The 17,133-nt window shown below is 50.0% G+C and overlaps 5 protein-coding genes across 8 annotated transcripts; 4 read left to right on the top strand and 1 right to left on the bottom strand.

Annotated features, from left to right (window-relative positions):
• Nucleotides 1–236: 236 nt before the first annotated feature.
• Tps1 (Trehalose-6-phosphate synthase 1) lies at nucleotides 237–4,892 on the top strand. Its single transcript, XM_017170687.3, has 5 exons — nucleotides 237–837; nucleotides 2,258–2,798; nucleotides 2,909–3,801; nucleotides 3,859–4,480; nucleotides 4,557–4,892. The coding sequence occupies exons 1-5, from the start codon at nucleotides 704–706 to the stop codon at nucleotides 4,794–4,796; spliced, it is 2,430 nt and encodes an 809-aa protein (XP_017026176.1). The 5' UTR covers nucleotides 237–703; the 3' UTR covers nucleotides 4,797–4,892.
• LOC108077396 (protein YIPF6) lies at nucleotides 4,880–5,983 on the bottom strand. Its single transcript, XM_017170689.3, has 5 exons — nucleotides 5,871–5,983; nucleotides 5,598–5,814; nucleotides 5,359–5,530; nucleotides 5,148–5,305; nucleotides 4,880–5,084 (listed from the first exon to the last, which is right to left on the bottom strand). The coding sequence occupies exons 1-5, from the start codon at nucleotides 5,886–5,888 to the stop codon at nucleotides 4,972–4,974; spliced, it is 678 nt and encodes a 225-aa protein (XP_017026178.1). The 5' UTR covers nucleotides 5,889–5,983; the 3' UTR covers nucleotides 4,880–4,971.
• Nucleotides 5,984–6,105: 122 nt separating this feature from the next.
• On the top strand, nucleotides 6,106–7,227 carry LOC108077394 (E3 ubiquitin-protein ligase RFWD3-like). Its single transcript, XM_017170688.3, has one exon. The coding sequence runs from the start codon at nucleotides 6,280–6,282 to the stop codon at nucleotides 7,027–7,029; it is 750 nt and encodes a 249-aa protein (XP_017026177.1). The 5' UTR covers nucleotides 6,106–6,279; the 3' UTR covers nucleotides 7,030–7,227.
• Nucleotides 7,228–7,514: 287 nt separating this feature from the next.
• Nucleotides 7,515–13,838, top strand: l(2)k05819 (transmembrane protein 94-like protein l(2)k05819). 3 transcript variants are annotated; one of them, XM_017170686.3, is made up of 10 exons: nucleotides 7,515–7,795; nucleotides 7,862–8,495; nucleotides 8,553–9,273; nucleotides 9,335–9,497; nucleotides 10,180–10,276; nucleotides 10,637–11,429; nucleotides 11,613–12,784; nucleotides 12,896–13,049; nucleotides 13,119–13,365; nucleotides 13,425–13,838. In XM_017170686.3, the coding sequence occupies exons 1-10, from the start codon at nucleotides 7,647–7,649 to the stop codon at nucleotides 13,495–13,497; spliced, it is 4,203 nt and encodes a 1,400-aa protein (XP_017026175.1). In that variant the 5' UTR covers nucleotides 7,515–7,646; the 3' UTR covers nucleotides 13,498–13,838. The 3 variants fall into 3 exon arrangements, with proteins under 3 accessions (XP_017026175.1, XP_017026174.1, XP_017026173.1); XM_017170685.3 differs by having other exon boundaries at nucleotides 9,335–9,452; nucleotides 10,637–12,784; nucleotides 13,425–13,837; XM_017170684.3 differs by having other exon boundaries at nucleotides 10,637–12,784; nucleotides 13,425–13,837.
• Nucleotides 13,839–14,974: 1,136 nt separating this feature from the next.
• Nucleotides 14,975–17,094, top strand: LOC108077349 (uncharacterized). Of its 2 annotated transcripts, none has more exons than XM_017170639.2 (3): nucleotides 14,975–15,144; nucleotides 15,208–15,557; nucleotides 15,847–17,094. In XM_017170639.2, the coding sequence occupies exons 1-3, from the start codon at nucleotides 14,975–14,977 to the stop codon at nucleotides 17,073–17,075; spliced, it is 1,749 nt and encodes a 582-aa protein (XP_017026128.1). In that variant the 3' UTR covers nucleotides 17,076–17,094. The 2 variants fall into 2 exon arrangements, with proteins under 2 accessions (XP_017026128.1, XP_017026127.1); XM_017170638.2 differs by having other exon boundaries at nucleotides 15,208–15,641.
• Nucleotides 17,095–17,133: the final 39 nt, after the last annotated feature.

The raw sequence follows: 17,133 nt of genomic DNA, 5'->3' as shown, positions 1-17,133 counted from the left end.
GAGCAAAATATCTGTGGACTCGGACTCGGATTCGGACTCGGGCAGTCTCTCCGGCACGTTTCACACACAACCGTAGGAAAATCAGCGTAATCAGCGGGAGAACAGAAGCTGGATTTTCTGATAAGACAGAGAGGGCGCCGCCACTGTGGACCCAAGGGGGTGGCGGAGGACGGATGGGATGAGCGATCGAGGCGGATTAATTTTTAGCAGAAAAGTGCGACTTGAGCGGGTAAATGGTTTAGTGCTTGTCTATTTTCGGCAGGGTACGGAGCTGCTGGCTCTCGCGACCAACAAACCAACTCCCTAACCCAACACAGCCAGGAAAACGGATTTCCAAGCCCTCTGTAGCAGCAGAAATACGACCTGTCCGCGAATTGCATCTGAGCGCCAGAAGCGATAAGAAGACAGCCAGCGGCATTGGCTCGGGCAGTTGCTCTTGATTCTTCGACCGAATTTGAATCTGAGTTTGGGTTCGGCAGCAACCCACCGCTCTCTCTCTTTGGAACACAAAGGCTCGCAGAGGAGGCTCAGTGATAAATCTGGGTCCAACGCAGACAGGTGTCTAACCTCCACATCTGCGAGAATTCGCATCGGCATTGGCCAAAAATAATGTGCTAACTTTGATTGCACCCTCCACGAGCAGACTTTGATCAGTGCAGCACCAGCTACTTTTCATTAGAAATCCTATAAACCAAAGATTGCAATGCCCGACACGGAGATCATTGTGACCAATGCGGGTGAGCCGTCCACCAAGGCGAGCCTAATCGTGGTGTCGAATCGACTGCCCTTCGTACTCATCCGGAATGCAAAAACCCAGGAGCTGGAGCGCAGGGCCAGGTGAGTTTCCAAAATCCAGGACACTTTTAATTGCCTATTAATTGTTAAGAAAAATATAACTTGTGCCGTGCCTTAAAAATTAGTGTATGGATTATGTAACATGATTACTAGTGAATTTTAAATTAAAAAGTACTATATATTAAATTAAGTATTAATGTGCTTTCAGTACATATTACATAATAATATGTAGAAGTTGGAAATTAGTGAATTCAAGATTTTTAAGAGATGTTTGAGATGAGTAAATGATCCTTGCAGAAAAAAAAACAAACAGAATTAGATGGAATTGATTGGAAGGTTTATTCCAAATAAATGTAATATATTTTGTAAATTATGATTTAAAGCAAGATTCAAAGTCAGAGTCATATTTCGTTTATCAAGCAAAGTAAGGCCCGCAATAGGGCCAAACAATTAGTTACATAAAATCACTTCAAACAAAGAAAATTTCTGAATTTGATGGAAATCAAATAATACGAACTTTTCCATGATTCCCATTCCACAATACGTAGGCCTGCTTATCAATATTCGGGAATTAGGCTGCCTAGGCTCGGCCTGGACAAACTTTCGTGTTCTTCGCACTCCCAAAAATCGAATCCAATCCCCAAGTAACCCAGTTCGATCCTCGAGCCCACAATTTGCATAGAAGATAAGCCCCGCCTGGCCGTTGCCGCCGCCACCCAAGCAACAGAACCCCCAACCCACCCTATTCTATCCCCGAGCCAACTATGTATGTGCTATACCTATGCCGCTCGGTTCATCTCGATCTCCGCTAGGTTGTCAACCTTATCAGCGCAAAACACAATGAGAGGGAGGGCGGCGAGATGGGCAAACTCTCGGGCAAACCAGAGCGGAGTCTGGGCATGGAATTAGAAAACAAATTCAATAATAATGGCGGGTCTTATCAGCGAGGCTCATTACGCGTTTTTGACCCTTCCGAGAGCCTGGGGAAAAGGGTCAATACTGGAGGCGTTAAACCAAGGCTACTGTCGCCGACGGGAACCGTAAAACCTGAACCTGACACTGAAAAGGGTGGAGTCACGTGAGTGGAATCGCCGGTGCTTGGAACTGTGCCTCACGGCTTTCCGACCTAGGCCAGGAATGAGTTTTCTTTAGGGCCTCCACTCTGACAGATTGTCTCCGGCAGGAACGGACCCGAGTTGTGTCCGTGGCTTGTTTACAATCGCGTATTTAATATATGTAGGCTCCTTATCAGCGCCCGGGTGTCATGCACTCTGCACAAAATGGGCTGGGTCCTCACCCATACACACTCTCGCAGTCCGTCCAGCAGTCCACCTCAGCACTTCTAGTACACCTTATGACGTACTCCTACTTGAAACGATATTGTTATATTAATGCCAGGATCTTAAGGAATTACTTTGATGTTAGTGATTGACGATGACCAATTTTCTTTTCTATCCTTCAGCGCTGGTGGCCTCGTGACTGCCGTCTGTCCGGTGGTGATCAAGGGTAGCGGTCTCTGGGTGGGCTGGTCGGGTATCCATTTGGAGGACCCCAATGAGGCCATTCCCGAGTCCAATCCCAATGATCAGACCCCCACGGCCGGCCTCAAGTCCGATCAGGTGGTGTCCGTGAACATCAATGCCAAGATCTTCGACAGTTACTACAATGGCTGCTGCAACAAGATCTTTTGGCCCCTGTTCCACTCGATGCCGGGACGGGCTAACTTTGGAGGCGAGCATTGGCACGACTACGTGACCGTCAACAAGCACTTTGCCGTGCGCACCATCGAGGCGCTGGAAAAGTGCCTGGCCAAGAACGAGGGCAGTGACAAGAGCCCGCCCATTGTGTGGATCCACGACTACCACCTCATGCTGGCCGCCAACTGGGTGCGCGAGCACGCAGAGGAGAAGAACCTGCCCTGTCGGCTGGCTTTCTTCCTGCACATCCCCTTCCCACCGTGGGACATCTTTCGCCTGCTGCCTTGGTCCGATGAGATCCTGCAGGTGAGCTGGTTTTTCAGAGTAACTTTCCGTAAATATCTGCGAGGACATGCAGGACCTAGTGGCTTTTCTTGTTTCCCTTTGTTATAAATCCCCCTTCCCCATTTTTTCAGGGAATGCTGGGCTGCGATCTGGTGGGCTTCCACATCCAGGACTACTGCCTCAACTTCGTGGATTGTTGCCAGCGGAATCTCGGTTGCCGCGTGGACAGGAACAACCTGCTCGTGGAGCACGGCGGTCGCACAGTGCGCATCCGCCCGCTGCCCATCGGGATTCCATATGAGCGCTTCGTGAACCTGGCCACGACCGCACCCAAGGTGCTAAAGACATCCAAGATGCAGATCATCCTGGGGGTGGACCGACTGGACTACACTAAGGGCCTTGTCCATCGCCTGATGGCCTTCGAGGCGCTGCTGCTCAAGTATCCGCAGCACAAGGAGAAGGTGAGCCTTTTGCAGATCTCGGTGCCGTCGCGAACAGATGTGAAGGAGTACCGGGAGCTGAAAGAGGAGGTGGACCAGCTGGTGGGTCGAATCAACGGCCGGTTTACCACCGCCAACTGGGCGCCCATTCGCTATATCTACGACTATGTCAGTCAGGATGAGTTGGCTGCGCTGTACCGGGATGCGGCAGTGTGCCTGGTCACTCCGCTTCGCGACGGCATGAACCTGGTGGCCAAGGAGTTTGTGGCCTGCCAGATCAACGAGGTGCCTGGCGTCCTGGTCATCTCACCCTTCGCAGGAGCCGGCGAGATGATGCACGAGGCACTGCTCTGCAATCCGTATGAGGTGAACGAGGCTGCCGAGGTGATCCACCGGGCGCTGACCATGCCAGAAGATGAGCGCGTACTCCGGATGGCCCGTCTGCGCCGGCGTGAGGCCGAGTGCGACGTGAGCCACTGGATGCGTTGCTTCCTGAAGGCGGTAGGCGCTTTGGAAATGGACGACGTGGGCACCACCATCATGCAGCCCGTGTCCGTGGATGATTTCGATGACTACTTACTCAAGTAAGTCTTTTCTAGCGACTGGAAACCGATGAATTATTCTGGATTTCTTGCCTCCAGATACATCGGCTACAACCACAAGCTGGCTCTGCTGCTGGACTACGACGGCACCCTGGCCCCCATCGCCCCGCATCCGGACCTGGCCACGCTCTCGCCGGAGATCAAGAATGTGCTGTACAAGCTGTCCAATCACTCGGATGTATATGTGGCGGTCATCTCGGGCCGAAACGTGGACAATGTGAAGAAGATGGTTGGCATCGAGGGCATAACCTATGCGGGCAACCATGGCCTGGAGATTCTCCATCCGGACGGAAGCAAGTTCGTCCATCCCATGCCCATTGAGTACGAAAAGAAGGTCAGCGATCTGCTCAAGGCGCTGCAGGACTCTGTTTGCCGTGACGGTGCCTGGGTGGAGAACAAGGGGGCGTTGTTGACATTCCACTACCGTGAGACGCCGAATCACCTGCGCGGCGCGATGGTGGACAAGGCGCGCTCCCTGATCGAAAAGTACGGCTTCCGGGCTACTGAGGCGCATTGCGCTCTGGAGGCCCGTCCGCCGGTGCAGTGGAACAAGGGACGCGCCTCGATCTACATCCTGCGCACGTCCTTTGGCGTGGACTGGAACGAGCGCATCAAGATTATCTATGTGGGCGACGATCTAACTGACGAAGACGCCATGGTGGTAAGTAACTCTGGCAGGAACTCTATTTCTGACTGGACAGCAATTCATCCCCTCATTTGCTCGATTCTGTCCAAAGGCTCTCAAAGGAATGGCGCGTACGTTCCGTGTGACATCCTCGGACATTGTGAAAACCGCCGCCGATCACCGGCTGCCGTCCACAGACTCAGTGTACACGCTTCTAAAATGGGTGGAACGACATTTCATGGGACGCAAGGCGCGTGCCAATTCACTGACCTACAGGCCCACCAAGGGCGACGGTGTCCAGATGCAGATGTCCCTGGAGGTGGCCTCCTCGGCGAACAATCTGGAGGTGTGAGCCCACGCCCCTATATATGCATTCGCAGCCGCGTAACTCAGATAACTTGTAAGATTTTTAAGAATAAAGAAAACAGTAAATCGTAGCTTAAACAAATGTACAATTGATTTCCGATTCTTTTTGGTTACGCTATGGAACGTGCACTGTTTACTTTGGGACTTAGGCACTAACTGAACTAATTGTGGGACAAGACCAGCCACGAGATGATAAAGAAGAACAGGAAGATTGGGTAGACAGCCAGGGGCTTGCGGTGGGGCGGCTGGCTCTGTCCCAGGAATACAAAGGAAGCTGCAAGGGGAATCTGTGATGTGATTCATTCTGTGGTAGTACATGTGAGAGTTTATACATTACCATAGGTGGCCCAAGCGAAGCCCATGGTGGTAGTGACGAAACGCAGGAAAAAGAGCAGACGCGTCTGGGCGGCCAGCAGGATCACCCGGCACACTATCAGTGAAATGGCCACCGGCGTGAGGCAATACCCCAGCACGCAAACAGACTGGAAAAACGAGCTACGGGGACAAACTTTGTAACAAACATAAAGGCGTCACCACAGACTACATACATATTGCCGCCCAGCAGCTTGGAGTTGAGTGTGACGATGGCCGCTCCTATCCAGACGATGACGAAGACCTGGGCAAACTCGGGACCGTTGTCGGACATGCTGTCAGCGGAGGAGGAGCCCTGCAGAATGGTGGCCATGAAGGTGCACAGCACCAGCGGACCCCACAAGTCCCCTGTCAAGTGAAGGGCAGCAAAAGATAGATTAGCAATGTGCAAAATGCAACCGAGCTGATGACGTACAATCGCGAAGCAGGCTGGACTTTTCCTTGGGATACAGCACATGGTAGAACTTGATGCCGACGGCCCGAATGTCACGCAGCACTGTCTCACGGATGGGCTCGTCCAGGGTGTTGTAATCCGGAACTCCGCCCGGCGACGTTGCAGTTGTTGTGGTTCTCTTGCCCGGAATGGACATATCGCCCTCCAACGAGGGTGACGTGTTCACGTCCTCGAACATCTGGGGGGCAGGAGAAATATGTAGAGCTTTACGTCTTTGTTTTGTATGTTACTCACATCAAGCTTGGCATCCATTGCTGTCCTAAAAATCTGCCTTAAATTAAATACGTTTCTGCCACCTAACAAATAGTGTGCCCGTTTGCAGTTTTCCACGTTATCACAGGCCCTTTTTCGATAAATTCGAAGCGCCAAAAAAGCACGCAGAATCGAATTTTAAAATGTATATGCTTTATTTGTTGATTTTGTAATTATTAATTTAAAATAACAAAAACTGGTTTAATTAGATGAGAATCATCTTCAGATTAAACGAAATATCACAGTGCTTCTATCGTATTCAGTTTTTCTGGCAGCAATGACACTATGACATTTTAGCAAGTTGGCAACTCTTTTTGTACGATTTTCGAGGAAACTGTTGTAGTTTTGCGGCGGAATTTTACGGGATTCACACAAAGTTCAAAGATTTACAATGAAGCTCCTTATTCCGGTTGATTCCTTTAATTTCGAGGACCCGTTCTACGCAGAACAATTCGAATGGCTGCTCCAGTGGAGCAAACTTCATTGCGGCGCCCAGGACGACTCCTTGGAACTCACGGATTTGCAAATGCAACTGCTATCCGCCAAAAACCAGAATGAGAGGCTCGCCCTAGAGCGGGATCAGCTATCGAAGCAGCTCCAGGATGAACAGCAAGACAAGCAGGACCTCCAGAAAGCGATCGAAAAGGTCACATACGATTTGCAGTTCGCCTCTTCCCAGAAGGAGCAGTTGACCATTGAGCGAGACGGTATGATATTGCGATTGGAAGAGTTGAATGCCCAGAATCAAAGCATCGTTGCCAAATTGGAGGCGCAGATCGGGTCTATGCAGGCCATCATTTCCGAGTCGCAGCAACAAATACAGCAAAAGGAAGAATTGCGTCGCCAATTGCTGAACAACCTCGATGCACAGGAACGGGCGCATCTGCAGGAAATAGAGAAGCTAAAACAAAGTCTGGAGAACAACAACTTGGACAGCATCAGCTGCTCCATCTGCCTGGAAGTCTGGAACGAGAGCGGTGCCCATCGGGTCGTCTCTGTGGCATGTGGCCATCTCTTCGGGGACTCGTGCATTCGATCTTATCTGAGCCAGTACAGCATGTGCCCGATTTGCCGACAAGTGGCTTATATCCAAGACCTCCGCTACATCTTCGGTCGCCGCATCTTGTCCGGCCAACAATAATGTTAAATTAATAATTAGAAGGGTCTGTAAGAGGGCATTTCCAATATTTGGATTTGTTTATAGCCTTAAGTTCTCGAAGTGCCATGTGAGCTTGGCTTCTTTTTGTTTACTTGTCTCAAGTTCTACAGAATTTCATTGTTATCCAAACTGCCACGTAGGCTTTTTCATATTAAGTTGTGAGAGATTAATAAAGCAGCAAAGTGCTGATACTGAATACTTTACATTAATAGATGGTGAATTTTTAATTAATTTTTAAAGTGAAGTGGAAAATAAATAATAAAACATTTTGTAAAAGCGAAGAAAAATTAATTAACACTATCAGTTAAATATAATAAAAATAATAATTTATAATCAAATTACAATTTGTTAATATTGCAATTATCATGCTTTGGTTTTAAGAGTTTTTAAAATCATAAATATCCCGATTTAGCCGCTAGTTAATGGGCTTCACTATGGTGGGACCGCATTCTCCATACCTGCAACAGCCTACGGTCATACTGCGCGCGTATGGAACGAACGGTCCGCGAACCCAAATAGAAAAACAAAAGCAAAGTTTGGAAACTATGCTGTAGACGGACGCGATTACTTACACTGCCGCAGCAGCACGTCGAGGAAAAATGGCAGCGAAGCAGTCGGAGCGGCCGGAGAAGCGGGAGAAGCAGGAGCAGCCGCAGCGTGGCCTCACCACAAAGGTGGCGCTGCGGCGTCTGCAAGAGGAGATCGAAAGGGTGCTGCTGGAACATGAGCGGCAGTGCGGCGCAGAGAGGTGAGTCAATCTATCCGACGATATACACTGATAACAGGCAATCCACCGCTGCTCTCCCCCACCCAGCTCGTATCTCAAATTGCGTGCGGCGTTTGTAAAGCGCTACGACAGCCCGCTTGGTTGGCTCTCGATCGGGACAAGTCTACTGGCCAGTGGGGCGCTCCTCATTACAGGAATGTTGTGGCCCGCCCTCTGTCTCTTGGCCATTCTTTCGCTGGACCTCTTTGTGGTGGTCAGGGAGAACAATCTGAGGCGCACGGAGATCTTTAGAAAGACGCGCCATGCCCTGGCCGAGCTCCGCTTGGCGGAGGAGCACTTCAGCGATGACTGGCAGCCGTCGAACTATCCGCATCTGAGTAATCCCATGTCGCCGTGCGTTTCCCTGCAGTGGACATATCGTGATGGGATAATCGTCAACCTGCCGTGGGCCCTGCTGGTGCGCGGAGACTACATAGTCCTGCGACCGGGGCACATTTCACCCGGACCGTGCTACGAGCTGGAAACGAACAAGTTCTTTGCCGCCAACGAAATCTACGGGGCCACTCCACATGGCGATCCGCCAGTGAAACCCGTCGCACGCCCTCCGCTGGCCGATCTCGTTTGCTGTTTGGAGAGCACCCCGTACCTGGACAACCTGAGCGTGTGCCTCAAGAACTCCCTTAAGCGCCCGCCCACCATCTACAATCAGCAGCGCTATCTGGTAAGGAGATCTCGGAGAGAAATTAAAACCACTTCTTATCTATGCTTACGTTGGCAGCTGGTCACCAAGTACATACAACAGTGGGGCTTCATCAGTGCCCTGGTCATTACGCTCATCTCGGGCCTACTGCGTCTTCACGGCTACGGGTTGCCCACCGACGAGAAGCACAACTGGCGATTCGTGCTCATCGAGTCACCGGCGGCGGCCATAATCCCCTTATTGCCGCTGATCTTTCCGCTCATGTGGATATCCATGAATTTGTGGGGCATTGCTCGGCTGCAGTGCTTCCTTAAGACGCCGCAGGCTGCCTTAGAGAAGAACGCCAGCAAGTCCTTCGAGGAGGACCTGGACACACCGTCGTACGACTATCAAAACGTATCGATGCAGCGTTCCAATGTGTTCCGCATCTGGATGCAGCTCTGGCGGGGCGACAGTGAACTCTTGCCGCGCTCGGCAAATCTGGTCCAGGTGCTGGGCTCCATATCGGCACTCTGCTGCGTGGACAAGAAGGGCATTCTGTCGTGGCCCAATCCAACGGCCGAGAAGGTATTCTTCCTGCACAACACCGAGGACGAGCCGCACGAGGACGGGATGGGAGGCAGTCAGTCGTCGTCGCAAAGCGACAGCGACGATGGGCCAGATGTGGACGAGGATCTCAACAAGGAGCGGGGCATAGTGGCCGAGGTGTTGGACCTTACGCACGATCAGCACTGTCCCTTTCGGCTGGAGTTCGACGACCACGAGTGGAAGGCGCACATAAAGTCTTTGAAGCCGCTGGGTGAGTGCTAATCCTTTCAAGCTGCGGCTTTGGTTTATGACCATTCAAATTGTCCTTTTAGGCCTCGCCATTCTGTTGAACACCTGCTCACCGCTCACCCACGAGCACTACGCGCAGTTCTGCGGCCATGTCACCGCCGTGGCCATGCTGGACAAGGATCTGGTGCCGGTAACCAATCGGTACGCGTATGCATTAATAGAGACCAGTAAAAGCTTTTTGCATGGGTACGTAGTTCCATTGCCATACTCATTGTTAGTTTTCGTCTAACCAAGTTGGATATCTTATATACTATGCCATAGTATATGCATACCTACTATAGTCTAATGATTTTCTCAAAAAAGCGGTGTCTCGCATACCGCTGTTGCATCCCAAGCCAGCCAAAGCCCGATCAAATTAGAGTTTGCTTTGGGTATTTTTGATTTTTGAATCCAATTGGACGATTTCTCCCACAAAAACAAACAAAGACAAACACACACAAGCGATTGGTAACGTTTTCTGAAAATTGTCAGCGTAAGAAAAAAGTATTTTTGATTTCCAGTAACTCGCTATTCCTCCCACTCCTCCACCCTGATCGTTTAACTCCATAGTTCCAAAGATTTCGATTCGGTTCGAGCCTTTTCTAATAACACATAAACCCTGTATTGATATTAATTTTTGTTTGTACTCGTAAATCGACCTCCACTCCGTTCCTCCCCCATTGGCAGCATGCTATTTTAAGTAACAAACATTCAAGAACGCTTAAATATAGTCGCCTCATGCCCATGCCCCTCCCACTCCCCACCCCTGCCTGCCTGCCCACCGTCACGCTTGCCTGCTTGCATGCTCACGCACCGCCGTCGCATTATCAGCCGGCAGTCGGAACCAGTTCTAATCGGTTGCTCCTTCCCATTTCGACCCGGCAAACAGACGCTGCCTCTGCGAGCTGGCCAAGCAGATTGGATTCACGGACCATGCCACAGATCGGTTTGCGTTGGAGGGACAACTGGCCAGCTACCGGCATTTGGTGAGTAAGAAAACGATTCGAAGAAGTCTCTATTCGAGACGGGATTACATTTAATGAAATATTTATATTCGTCATAATCAAGGGAATACTTATATAAAAAACATTTTCGAAATTTCCCAATAGTTTAGTGGGATTAGTCGAGGGAGAATCGTATAAAGCTGACATTTCAACAAAAATAGAACTTATTGATTAAGAATATTATGAAGAACATACATTTTCCATAATTTTAAATTCAAACCATTAATTGCGTTTCAACAATTCTATAAAATTCGTTTATTCATAAAATGTAATATAAATTTCTATGATTCGAGCAAACTTTTATAGTTTAATATTTATTTAATTCTTTCCATGCTTCCACAGCAACCTGATGTCGTGCGCAGGGACATACGCTTTGCCCGGCAGCTGCAGCTGTCGTCCAAGGTGAAGGTTCCCTTTCCGCACTCCCTGTCGGTGGTGATGCGCGAGAATCCGGGCGGTTATCTGTCCCTTTTCACCCAGGGAACGGCCGATATTATCTTGGACTGTTGCGACGACTTCTGGGATGGCAAGGATTTGCGTCCGCTCTCCCCGCAGGATCGCAAGCGGGCACTGGACTTTTACCAGCGCAGTGCGCTGACCTCCTACTGCACAGCGTTCGCCTATCGTCCCCTGAGGCACGGCATCCATGGAGCCCTAAGTGGTCCGCAGCAGAGCGGCGGCGACTGCCTTTATCTGGAGCTGCCGCCGGAGTCCAAGCTGCGCATGCAGCACGTGGACAAGACGCACTGCGACTTCCAAGGCGGGCACCATGTGAAACTCAGCCACAGCATCAGTACGGATTCGTTGCTGTTCTCGGAAAACAAGGACGAGGACTGCAACGACGTTGAAGGTTGCTTTGAGATGCAGTGCCATCAGGTGTTCATCGGCATGGTAACCATGCAGTACCAGGCACAGAACGACATAGTTCGTCTTGTGGAGCACCTGGAACGAGCCTGCATCCGGTTCGTGCATTTCAGTAAGGAGAATGAGCTGCGTTCGCGGGTCTTCTCCGAGAAAATGGGCCTCGAGTCCGGCTGGAACTGTCACATATCGCTGCTCAGCGAACCCGAGCCGGAGGTCGAGAAGGAGAAGGACCGAAGCACTGCCAAGGCCAAAGACTTGCCGGAAAACACTGGTAAACTCCAAGCCACCTCAACCACTGCCACCACCACCACCACAACTGATACCCATGAGAACAGCCATCATCCTAGTGCCAAAGCCATGTACATATCGCCCCCCGCACCCGCACCTGCCACAACATCTGAATCCGACTCCACATCCGTAGCCCCATCTGCAGCTAAAACCACTGACATTGTAGGTGACTCTGGACCCGTCATGAGTTATCTCCTGGGCCCGCCGAACAACCTGGAGTCCTCAAAGACACTCAGCTCCTCTGCGCCCGGAGCTATCTCAAATCCGGATGAATACAATCCGCTTAATGCGGCCATCAACAGTGAAGGAGTTGCCCAGTCTCCGGAAGGCGGAGGCAGCAAAGACAGCTCGCAGGAGAGTTCCCCGCTAAATGAGGTTCCTGAAATGGATACGACGGACCCCGATCCCAACAAGCACAACCAGCGCCATTCGCTGGACTCCGCCATGGACGAGAACTGCCGCTCGCTGAGCACACTCACCGAAAGCACCGATCAGAGTGCTCCCATCAACTTCGACATGTCCAATCGAGCGAAGCTTCCACGCGGCATAGAAAACATCCGGCCGCACTTGGAGCAGGTGGACAATGTCCCCTTGCAGGTGTCTCTCTTCACGGACTGCTCGGCGGAGGCCACGCAACAGATGCTGGATATCATGCAGTCCTACGGCGAGATCGTCGTCTGTCTGGGCAGCTCGGCCAGCAATGCCAATGCAGACATCTTCCTGCAGGCTGACTGCAGCATAGCCGTGGAGCCCCTGTATCCGCAGGTGTGCCAGGATGTGGACGCCTACACGGAGGCCAATATCCACCACAACAAATTGTTGTGGCAAAGGCAGTCAGGCAAGTCCAAGGGCGCCGCAGCCGCCGCCGACGACGATGAAGAGCTGCTGGAGAGCGGTCTTCAAGGTTGTGCCATGCAAACGCCTGCCCACACCGTTTCCCCACTGTATCTGAGCCGGCTACTGAACTCTCTGCCATGCTCTATCGCCGTTTGCCGCGACGACCCGCTTTCGCTGGTGGCCATAATTGAGCTCTCACGCCGCTTCTCGCTGGGCCTGTGGAACTGCATCCAATATTGGGCCTGCTGTGCTGGCTCCATCTCCATTCTGAACGTGCTGTGCGCGTGCCTCTCGTTGCCGCCGCTCCTCACCCCGCTGCTCACCATATATTTGATGTGCGTACCGGTGCCGCTGATAGCCATTTCGTTGGCCCACATTGACGTGGATCCCAAGATCATGAATCGGGCCACCAGCAAAAAGCAGACGGATTATGATTCGCGGGCCTTTGCGTTCGTCATGTGGTGCTACGGCTGCAAGTTTATCGTTCCGGTCATATCCCTGGTGAGTTTGAAATTTTCTGTGAATTTTTGAAATGTATTTTGAACCGGATACACATCCCAAGCTCTTACACTCGAATTATTTATTATTTTCACTGCATTTTCTCTTTAAAAGCTCGTTTCTTACTGGATGTTCCTATCGGAGCCCAAACTGAATCCAGGACCTGTCGAGAACGATGATGATGATGATGTCGATGATGATGGGGATTTCTATCAGTTTTTATACTTTGCTCGAAGCTGCGCCTTGCTGGCCATAATCATGCATTTTGGTAAAACAACTAAAACGCACCTTTTGCCAACTTGACTTTAACCTTATTTCGAACATATTCCTTGGCCAGTTTTCATATCCTTTACGTTTGTCCATCGTGATCATGCGCTCTGGCAGCGCAACCCGTTCACCAATCGTATATGGGCCATTACGTGTTTGTTGTTGCTGCTCCTCCACGGGGTGATCTGCTCCCTGCAACTCATTCTGGAGGATTTCATGTCGCAGGTCCCCAAACTGTTTCTGGCCTTGGTGATCCTATTCAGTGGAAGTTTACTGAGCATGATTGTCAGTGAGCTGGCCAAGTTCCAGGAAAACAAGTGGGTGGATAATCCCCTTTGGAAATTAACCATTAAATTACATTATTTGTGTCTTTCAGGGTCAATGCACGGTACCAGCGTCGGGCTCGCCTTGACTTTGGCACCAAACTGGGCATGAACTCGCCCTTTTAACCACCACGGCCAAGAATCTTACCAAAAAGAAGAAAAGACGCCAGCGTTACACCCATGTACTTATTGCCAAGGCTGTATATAACACCACCCAACACTCAACACCATCTTATTGTTTTAATTTTCTATTCGGACTAACCATATTGGGGTCCCTGCTCGGCCCACGTACTTTTGTTTATTTTAGTTTGTGACACGGCACCCCCAAAGCGAGAGTAACGATAAGCATTTGTTATTCATGTTTCTAAAACGGTTTGGTTCGTGTTCCTTGTTTCGATGAGCTACAACTCTTTATGTACTAACACTTAAAAGACTTGCAATTATTATATGAAATATATGTATGTATGGTAAAAATTAAACAAGTAAAAGTTTTGAATGGGATTCGGCTGGGAAAGTGTCCAGAACTGGTTCTCCACAGATACTACTCAAGAGATGGCGATCCCGCAGTATATAGCACGCCCGAAATTAGAATAGGTGCTAATCAGGAGAGGCACATTGCAGCAAGAGCGGCGGCAGCTACTGACCCACATCCATCCCGCATCGGTCATGGCAAGCAAGTTGACAAATATTATTGTCTTTCAGCTCAAGCTAGAAATCTTTTAAATTAGGTTACACATGATGCTCTCTCGATTGAAGAACTATAAACATGAGATTCATACAATTCACACCTTCAGAGCGCCAAAAAATTATGTGGTTCGGTTTGGAATTCTTTGAATTCTTCATTCATTGTTAAATATTACATGTTGTCTTTAAACAAGAATATGAAAAGTCTAACACGCAACTCGTGATTTACAGCTGAGTTATATTTTCAGCAACAAAAATAAAAATCATCAATGATTATTGATTGATTAATTTTATTTTTTTTATCAAAAATAATGAAATCTATATCTATATTCCTTACTTTGTGCAAAGAAATGAAACAAGGATAGACCTTTTCCCAGGCTTAGCTGAAGTTTCTCTTAACATTCCCAGCATCGCAGACATGTCTTGGAAATTAAAATGGTTACTAATTGGTTGCAAAATTAGAGGCACACGCCTGAAGCTCATTCCTCCTAGAGTTACACTCCACACTCCCGGTGAACACATGCTAGGCAGCCGGCGGGAGCACATAACGGAAGATACTACCTGAAATGTGGAGTAACAATTGATTAGCACCTTGCGACGTCGACGAAATGAAAGTGCTGTTGTGCCCGGCCAGATCGATCGTATATAGATCACTTCTAGTAGCACCTTCTGCCCCGGAATCTGGGTCATGGAAAAACGAAATCACGAACTCGCCTGGACGCAGCCGGAATAAAACCAATCGGCTTAGGGTGCTGCCATGTATTCAAGATTTTCGCGTGACGCGGTACGGTTGCGTTCTTCCGAGCTCCGGCGGACATGACGAGAGTGTAGCCCCCAAGGATATTTTGTGATAGTGTGGAATTTCGAATATAAATATATAGTGTCCCAGAGGTGAAGTGGTACAGATCGAAATTCAACGATGCGGTTAGAAGGCGCTAAGTGGGCGCTACTGGTGTGCCTCGGTCTCTCGGTTAGGTGTGTCCAAATCGATGCTTACTCCCAGGTATTAGTTAGTGGTAATGGAGCGGAGACGGGGCAAGGTCCTCGGATTTTTAAGGCTCTTAATACGGATTTGATATTCCCAAAAACGTAAGTTGATAGCCGCTGTGGAGTAGTGTGACCGAGATTTGCTGACATTCGTTGCCTACACAGCTTCAACTCCAGCGATAATGTTGTGTCCACCACTGTGGCTCCTGCGGCGACGTCCCTGCCACCGATTCCATACAACCATCAACCCGAGGCGGTTGCAGGAACAACCAACTCACCTGTATTTGTGACTCCTTTGGTTGCTGCAGAGGCAGCAAAGGAAAGTGAACCTGCTCCTGATTCTGCCACTGCTCCCGAGAACCAGCCGGAACCAATTGTGGAAGGTGCTTCCACGGGGCGTGCAGTGGACTACCGGACAGCGTATCCCTTTGGTCAGCTAATTACTCCCTTGCTGAGGGCAGGCAAGCCACAGAAGTACAACTCGCGACCTTCACAGACCCGTATTTATCCGCAAGGTAGTCGTCCTTCGTATTACTCCTCCTCATCTTCATCACGAAATCCATCTCGTTATCAGGCTTCGAGGCCCAGCTATAATAAAGGTATATTAGTCTGGTAAATAAAGGATATTTTTGTAGTCAAAAATCATCGGAGAAAAGACCGATATTAAGGATAATTGTTTATTCGTTCTTTACTAAAACATCCTTCCTAAATCCTTTTTAAATGTCGAGTAAAACCATTCATTTTAAGCCATTCATTCCAGGATCTTTGATTTCAATTAAGATACTAATCCATTCTTATCCCTAGGATTCAGCGATCGCTTCACCCCCGGAGAAGGAACCGCCGCTAATCTGTTCAAGGGCCACAACCACAATCACAATCATGATCATTCCCATGGACAGGATGGCAAGGTGGCCTCCGGATCCAACTCCGTTAACACCTATGTCGCGCCGAGTGACGCCTATTCATTTCCGCCCCTAAATACGAAGTACCCATCGCCTTCGAAAGATCCAAAGGCAGCTCTGCCCTCAGATACTGTCACAAGTTACCTACCACCTGCTTCTGGAGGATTGAGCAATGCTGGGTACTCCTATCCTGGACCTTCATTCTCTGGCTACAAGTACCCGGGTCCAGTGGCGGCAGGTAATGGCGACAAGGATACGGCTGCCAGTTCCCCAAGTGCATCGCCTCCAGCGGACGATGATCCCGGCAACGATGATACGATCGGAGTTCTGCCCGCCAGTGCCATGGACAATGTTCCAATTAAGGATATGGACGGCAAGGATGCTGGGGGTGGTTCAGCCGCTGCAGATGACGGAGATATGAGCGCGCCCGCAGGTGCAGGAGCAGATGCTGGTGGCAGTGACGGAGATGACGGCGTCGCTGGAACTCTGCCAGCGCTCCACAACGACGGCTCACATGGGGACGACAACAAGTACGACCCCAACATGGAGTATGCCACACCGCCGCCTGGCTGGCTGGAATCTCATCCAGAGTCAGCGGCTCCCAAGCCGGAGGACCACGATCACGATCATGACCACGACCACGTACCGGAACACGTGCACGATCATCACCACGATCATTATCCAGGTCACTTTGATTATCAGCCGTCGTATCCGGATGACTCCTACCCAGATGTGATTTACGATGATCATCCGCATCATCACCACCACGTTCACCATCCGCCGCCTCCCCCACCTCCGCCACCGCCGCCACCACCTCCTCCGCCACCAACTGAACCACCCCCACCTCCACCGCCACCGCCAGAGCCGCGTGTGAAGAAGTACAGCTACTTTTACATCGGCCGCAAGCTCTGGTACATTCCTCTTTACTTCACCGTGTGGTTCAGCTTCTACATTCTGTGGCTGATCATCAAGTCCATCGGCCGGCACAAGGTGAACCTGCCGAATCACTATGTCTCGCGACGCAGTGCGCCGGATCCGTTCAGCGAGCAGGGACGGGACGAATACATTAACGAGATGACCGTGAAGGTGCTGGAACACATCGATAGCTTTAGGCAGAAATACTTGAACTGATGAGGACGCTAATCTTAATATTTACGGCTAATAAAAAGTACAATTTATAAAAAACAAT

This window comes from Drosophila kikkawai, chromosome 2L (assembly GCF_030179895.1).
Source record: "Drosophila kikkawai strain 14028-0561.14 chromosome 2L, DkikHiC1v2, whole genome shotgun sequence".
Lineage (NCBI taxonomy): Eukaryota > Metazoa > Arthropoda > Insecta > Diptera > Drosophilidae > Drosophila > Drosophila kikkawai.
The sequence above is the reverse complement of the archived record's forward strand: the minus strand, read 5'-3'. Positions and strand labels throughout refer to the sequence as shown.

Coding starts and splice junctions, on each gene's coding strand:
- Tps1 (XM_017170687.3), top strand. CDS start 704: ATGCCCGACACGGAGATCATTGTGACCAATGCGGGTGAGCCGTCCACC. Junction 838..2,257: donor GAGCTGGAGCGCAGGGCCAG/GTGAGTTTCCAA, acceptor TCTATCCTTCAG/CGCTGGTGGCCTCGTGACTG. Junction 2,799..2,908: donor GGTCCGATGAGATCCTGCAG/GTGAGCTGGTTT, acceptor CCATTTTTTCAG/GGAATGCTGGGCTGCGATCT.
- LOC108077396 (XM_017170689.3), bottom strand. Junction 5,531..5,597: donor GTCCAGCCTGCTTCGCGATT/GTACGTCATCAG, acceptor TTCACTTGACAG/GGGACTTGTGGGGTCCGCTG. Junction 5,306..5,358: donor AAGCTGCTGGGCGGCAATAT/GTATGTAGTCTG, acceptor TTGTCCCCGTAG/CTCGTTTTTCCAGTCTGTTT.
- LOC108077394 (XM_017170688.3), top strand. CDS start 6,280: ATGAAGCTCCTTATTCCGGTTGATTCCTTTAATTTCGAGGACCCGTTC.
- LOC108077349 (XM_017170638.2), top strand. CDS start 14,975: ATGCGGTTAGAAGGCGCTAAGTGGGCGCTACTGGTGTGCCTCGGTCTC. Junction 15,145..15,207: donor GATTTGATATTCCCAAAAAC/GTAAGTTGATAG, acceptor TTGCCTACACAG/CTTCAACTCCAGCGATAATG. Junction 15,642..15,846: donor GAGGCCCAGCTATAATAAAG/GTATATTAGTCT, acceptor TCTTATCCCTAG/GATTCAGCGATCGCTTCACC.